The 7,281-nt window shown below is 34.0% G+C and overlaps 1 protein-coding gene across 1 annotated transcript in view; it reads right to left on the bottom strand.

Moving 5' to 3' along the window:
• Positions 1-7,281, bottom strand: part of KRIT1 (KRIT1, ankyrin repeat containing) — a 37,387-nt gene that overhangs the window by 1,813 nt on the left and 28,293 nt on the right. The window contains exons 14-15 of the mRNA XM_012656552.1: positions 6,832-6,942; positions 6,133-6,339 (exon numbers count right to left, since the gene is read on the bottom strand). Of these exons, the coding sequence (XP_012512006.1) occupies positions 6,133-6,339; positions 6,832-6,942 (318 nt within the window). The remainder of the gene's footprint in view (positions 1-6,132; positions 6,340-6,831; positions 6,943-7,281) is intronic.

The following is a 7,281-nucleotide window of genomic DNA, read 5'->3' on the forward strand; positions in this document are numbered from 1 at the left end:
CCAGCAGTAACTTGCATTGTCTTGCCCTAAGCATATATTTTTTGTGTAGACATATATAAAGTAAGTGTTCACGCCACCCTTTAAAATATATATGTTTAGAAACATTAGCTTTCTATAAGTAGAAATTCTTTAATATTGACAGTAAGTAATAAACCACAGATATGCCAAAAAGATAATGGGTTAAGGCATTTTTAAAGTGAGGTTCTGCAAATGAAAGATTATAATTAATTTACATGAGTATACATTATGTACAATAGAAAACTAATAACATTTTGTTTAAAAATCAGCTATCTACATTCATATTGTAAAATACAACTACACAAAGGATATGCTAAAATAGCTACTTATCAAGGTACAGACTGAAATGCTGAGTCAATATATCATACTACCTTAAACTGCCTATTTTTTGGATCAATCACCTGAAATTTCTTTAATTAAAAGCCAGAAAACAGTCCATTAATATGGCCTCAAAAACAGTTTGATATACAGAAAAAAAATATATCTGTGGTACAGGAACTCTTCAATTATATGGAGGTCAGATTTCCAACAAAAGTACTGAGCCCATAGTTAAAAATAAAAGTTTGGTTGTTAAGGATAATGTGCAGTGAGGAAGGAATTTTTGAGAAACACAAATAATGAAAACAGCTGAATGGAGTGGAAGAGCCAAAGAATCCACATAGTGGTTTTAAGTAATCACTTTGCTTCAGAAGGAAAATGCAGCTCTCATTAGGAGGTAAAACCTACAGTGGGCAAGGTACTTAATGAGGGAAGTCAAAAATCACAAGAGAAATAGTTGAGAGGAGTAGTTGAGGGCAGAAAAGGAAAACCCACAGAAGTCAGAAGTAGCACACAGGTGACCAGCAGACAGAAGAAATAGTGATTTGACAATTGGTAATATAGAATGGTACTATGTGGGTGTTTAAACAACCCAGTTTCACTTCAGAAGTTTCCCTGGTGGTCTTCGTGGTCAGGATTCTGTTCTCTCAGAAGGGCATTAGGATCAACATAAATTGACATCAGCAAAGGACGGTCTATTGCCCAAGTGTGGTAGGTGAAGGTTGAAGACATATTAACAAGTACAATTCGGTTGTGAAGACTGCAACACACTCACTATAGTAAAACACTGTGCTGCAACACAGTGCATTTATCTACTCAATAGTGTTTATATTTTATGTAAGTAGAAAAGTCTCTGATGAGCATATATAATTGGCTGAGCTATGTTTTCTCATGAGCATCTTTGATGATTTCAAAGAGAAACGAGATACAGAAAGTAAAAGTAATTGATACAAAAACACAGCTGTATCCTATGGCTTTTCTTGAGAATTATTCTCTGAGGCTGATATACCCCATGTAGAGTTTAAATGCAACTGGAGGTATTTTTGCAGTTGAATGTGTTTACTTTATTTTAGCAAAGCTTGTCAAATTCAACCCTAGTAGATCTTGGTGAATCTGGGACAACCGAGGACAAGCTGGTTGTTCCAGCTTGATGGCTGGAATATGTAATCATCTTAGAGCTTTCAAAGGTGCCATAAATTTATCAGTGACTTACAGAGCAGAAGGTAATGATTAGATGGACAGAAAATATCTTTACCCTTTGGTTCAATCATCTTTTTATATACCCAAGGATAGCATTTTTATTTATAGTTCTAGAAACTGAATCTCTTATCCTGAAAGAGCACACTATTTAATAATATTACTATCATCCTTCTGCCTGCTACTGCTATCTCATTTATTCAACTCCTGGACCAGAATATTATTCATAATATGAGATGTTATAAAGATATTGATAAATCATCATTTGAATACTATATAAAACTTTGTATTGTTGTCTAAACTTGGAATGCTATCAAAAGTCAAACAAAATACAGCTTAGAGAAATGGCACAGTATTACATCCACAGCCTCACCATCTAGTTCTATGAAAAAGGATTTGTAGATGCTGGTATAAAATGCTCTGAAATAGCAAAGGAAAAATTTCTTGAAATGGTGGGGAGCATTTCTCCTTCATTTCCTTTAGCAAACAGTACAAGAAAAATAGAAAAGTGGTTATAAGCAGAAGAAAGTTGTTCTGAGCTTAAAGACAGGTCTTTTGAAATAACCCAGTGAGACAAAAAAATGAAATAAAAAAGAATGAAGAAAGCCTACATGACATATGGGATACCCATCAAGCAACCAAATGTTAGAATTCTGGAATTTTTAAGAAGGAAAAGACATGGGCATAGGCATAGATATCTACTTAATGAAATAATAATTGAAAACTTCCCAAGTCTTAAGAGATACAGACATCAAGATACATGAAGCTAAAGATCCCTAAACAGATTCAACCTAAAAAGGTCATTTCCAAGGCACACTAACGTCAAAGACAAAAAGAGAATTATAAAAAAAGGAAGAGCATAAAGTCACACATAAGGGAATCCCCATCAGACTAACAGCAGATTTCTCAGAAGAAACCAGGCAGGCCAGGAAAGAATGGGATGAAATATTCAAACTGTTGAAAGGAAAAAAAAAATTGCAGCCAAGAATACTATATGCAGCAAAACTATCCTTCAAAACAAAGGAGAAATGTAAGTCTTTTTAGATAAGCAAAAACCAAGGGAATTCATCACCATTAGAGTGGCCCCAGAAGAAATTATTAAGGGAGTCCTTTTTCTGGAAGTAAAAAGATAACAAAGTATAAAACTCACTGAAAAAGCAGACACACAAAGGAAAAGAGAAAGGAGTCAAAAGTTATCATTACCAACCACCAATGATAAGCAATGATAAGCAATAAGAGGGTAAGAAAGGAGCAAAAGATACATGAAACAACCAGAAAACAATTAATAAAATGACAGGCATAAGACCTCACATATCAATAATAACCTTGAATGTGAATGGATTAAATTCCCCACTTAAAAGATACAGACTGGCTGAACGGATTAGAAACACATGACCCAACTAACATACTGTTGACAAAAAATTCATTTCACCTGTAAAGACACATGTCAGATAAAAGTGAAGGGACTGAAAAGATATTCCACACAAACAGAGATCAAAAGAGAGCAGAAATAGCCATTGGATATTGGATAAAACAGACTTAAAGTTGAAAACTGTAAAAAGAGACAAAAGGGGTCATTATATAATTTGAAAGGGATCAATTCAGCAAGAGGTTATAAAATTTCTAAATACATATCTACCCAACATCTGAGCACCTAGAGAGAGATTCCAATAAAATATAATTGTTGGGGATTTCAACGCCCCACTCTCAGCTTTGGAAAGATCATCTAGGCAGATGATCAACAAAGAAACATTGGAATTAAACTACACTTTAAACCAAATAGATGTAACATATTTACAGAACATTTCATCCATCAGGTGTAGAATACACATTTGTCAATTAACACATGGAACATTCTCCAGGATAGACCATATGTTAGGCCACAAAACAAGTCCCAACTAATTTTTAAAAATCAAAATCATATCAATTATCTTCTCAGACCAAAATCGAATAAAGCCAGAAATCAATAACAAAAGGAATTTTGCAAAATGTACAAATATATGGAAATTAAACAACATGCTCCTGAACAACCATTGGGTTGATGAAGAAATTAAGAAGGATATAAAAAAATTTCTTGAAACAATTGAAAATGAAAACACAACACACAAAAACTTATGGGATATAGCAAAGGCAGTGCTAAGAGGGAAGTTTATAACAATAAATGCCTACATCAAAAAAAAATAGAAAGATCTGAAATAAAGAGCTTAACAATGCACCTCAAGGAACTAGAAAAGCAAGAACAAACCAAACCCTAAATTAGAAGGAAAGAAATAAAAATCAGACCAGAACTAAATGAAATAGAAACTAAAAAAACAAAACAAAACAAAAACAAAGATCAACAAAACAAAAAGTTGGTTTTTTTAAAAGACAAAAATCAATAAACTGTTAGCTACACTAACCAGGAAAAACAGAAGACCCAAATAAATAAAATCTGAAATGAAAAAGGAGATATTGAAACTGATACCACAGAAATACAAAGGATCATTAGAGACTATTATGAATAATTATATGCCAACAAATTGGATAACCTAGAAGAAAAAGATAAATTCCTGGACCCGTACAACCTACTAATACCAAGATTGAACCAGGAAGAACTAGAAAACCTCAACCAACCAATAACAAGTAACAAGATTGAATCAGTAATAAAAAGTCTCTCAACAAAGAAAAGCCCAGGACCAGATGGCTTTACTGCTGAATTCTACCAAACTTATAAAGAAGAGCTAACACCAATTCTTCTCAAACTATTCTAAAAAATTGAAGAGTGAAGAATTCTTCCTAACTCATTCTATAAGGCTATCATTACCCTGATACCAAAAACCAGACAAGAACACAACAAAAAGGGAAAGCAACAGACTAATATCCCTGATGAAGAGAGATGCAAAAATCCTCAACAATATACTAGCAAATTGAATCCATAGCACATCAAAAAAATAATATACTACGAAGTGGGATTTATCCCAGAGATGCAAGGATGGTTCAACATATGCAAATCAATACATGTGATATGTCACATCAACATAATGAAGGACAGAAAACACGATCATTTCAAGAGATGCACGAAAAGCATTTGATAAAATTTAACATCACTTCATAATGAAAACTCTCAACAAATTAGGCATAGAAGGAACATACCTCAATGTAATAAAGGCTATGTATGACAAACCCACAGCTAACATCATACTTAATGGGAAAAAGCTAAAAGTCTTTTCTCTAAGAACTGGAACAAGACAAAAATGCCCACTTTTACCACTCCTATTCAACATAGAATGGAAGTCCTAGCCAGAGCAATCAGGCAAGAGAAAGAAAAAGCATCCAAATTGGAAAAGAGGGAGTCAAACTGTCCCTCTTTGCAAATGACACTATCTTATATATAGAAAAACTTAAATACTCTAACAAAAACTACTATAACTGATAAACAAATTTAGTAAAGTTGCAGGATACAAAATCAACATACGGAAATCAGTAGCATTTCTATACACCAATAATGAACTAGCTGAAAAAGAAATCAGGAAAGCAACCCCAATTACAATAACCACTAAAAAAAAATACCTAGGAATAAATTTAACTAAGGAGGTAAAAGATCTCCATAACAAAAACTACAAAAAACTAATAAAAGAACTTGAAGAAGACACAAACAAATGGAAAGACATTCCATGCTCATGGATTGGAAGAAATAATATTGGTTTTTTTTTTTTTTTTTTGAGACAGAGTCTCACTGTGTTGCCTGGGCTAGAGTGCCGTGGCGTCAGCCTAGCTCACAGCAACCTCAAACTCCTGGGCTCAAGCAATCCTACTGCCTCAGCCTCCCGAGTAGCTGGGACTACAGGCATGCGTCACCATGCCCGGCTGATTTTTTGTATATATTTTTAGCTGTCCAATTAATTTCTTTCTATTTTTGGTAGAGACGGGGTCTCGCTCTTGCTCAGGCTGGTCTCGAACTCCTGAGCTCAAACGATCCGCCCGCCTCGGCCTCCCAGAGTGCTAGGATTACAGGCGTGAGCCACCGCGCCCGGCCTAATTCTTTCTGTCACGTGAGGATACAAAATGTTAGCAGTCTGCAACCCAGAAGGCCCCCATCAGAACCTGACCATGTTAGCGCTTTGATCTCAAACTTCGTGCATCCAGACTGTGAGAAATAAACTTCTTTTATCTATAAGCCAACCAGTCTATGGTACTTTGTAATAGCAGCCTGAGCTAAGATAGGTATATAGTGAAAAGTCTTCCTCCTAACTCCTGTTCCCAGTTTCCTGGTTCCCTTCTCTAAAGGTTTCAAGTATTTTATGCACCCACAAGCAACATGTACTTATGTAAAAATAGTCTTCACTTCCTCCCATTTTTATACAAATGGTGGCACGTTACGTATGTTTCAGCACCTTACTTTTTCACTAAATATATCTTGGAGATGGTTCTACACAAAAATATTCTTTATTCTTTTGCATGGCTGAAAGATATCCCAAAGTAGAAATGTAGTATGTTAACACCCTACAGATAGTCATTTAGTTTTCCCCCTCATTAGTTTCGTATATGCCACTTCTAGATTCTTCACCGTTGTTTTAGATATTATATGATCTAACTGGTGAAAAAGCACTGAAAATGTACCTTAGTTTCCATGTTGAGGAGATGAAGTCCTTTTATATTCACTCCTACATACACAGGGATGACTTTATGATTGCTGGGGCTTGCCTTTGTAAATATCTGTCCTGTGAAAAATGCTGCTCCATATGTAGGAATTTCCCAACAATTCTGTAAGAACATGCGCTGAAGGTGATGCATTTCTTTACTGACACCCTCACTTGTACTAAGATTCTAAAAACAAATATGGTAAAATAAAAATACAAAGAGATTATGAAAGGAGATTGTGAAAGGAGAACACAACTTTGATAATCCATATAGGTCAACTAAACAGTTTCTAAAATCAAGGCTACCCCTACAGAAAAATAAATTTATGGCATATTATATCAAGAGTATTTTTTCTCTTGTGATCTTAATATTAAAAAAAAAATCAGGATCTAAAAATATTGTCTATTCTACTAGGTTTTAAGTGCCTCATGGGTAGTGATATTATATTATGTCAAATTTTCATCTTTAGCCCTTATCACAGCATTCAGCACATAGAAGGTATTCAGCATATAGAAGGTATTCAGGAAAAATATCTTCCTACTTTCAATTTCAGGCATTGTGATCAAGAAGATCCATTTTTAATTTCATGACTATAAATTTATGTTTAAAATATTAATAATACTAACAAAATTTCAACTAGGCTATAAAATGCCTGTTTATTTCTATTAAACAGCTTACCTTGTATTCATGAAGTATTCGATTTGTCCAGTGTGGTGCCTTACTTTTCAGTTTGGTAATAGGTACAATGGATTTTAGATTTTCTTCACTGTAAGCACACATGTCAACATCCTTTAAATAAATCATCTTTAATAGCTAAAGTACAATAATCATTCTGTGACATATGACTTTAAGTAACATAATTTTTAAATTGAAAACTACTATGTTGTAAAATACCAGAGAACTTCAAAAATTTTAAGCAAAAGCCACAATCCTAACACTATCAATTTACAGAAATGTTTCTTCTTTCGATAACCAGGAAATATTTTTGAAAATTGAAAACCACAACAAATTATAGACGTACTCAAATCTCCGTGTTATCTCTGAAAGACTGAACACGAAACTAGCTTTTACGGTGGGATTTTTAAGTGCATCTGCCTTATAAAATTTTTTTACTACATATTCAAGTCA

Source organism: Propithecus coquereli, unplaced genomic scaffold (assembly GCF_000956105.1).
Source record: "Propithecus coquereli isolate 6110/MARCELLA unplaced genomic scaffold, Pcoq_1.0 Scaffold508, whole genome shotgun sequence".
Taxonomy (NCBI): domain Eukaryota; kingdom Metazoa; phylum Chordata; class Mammalia; order Primates; family Indriidae; genus Propithecus; species Propithecus coquereli.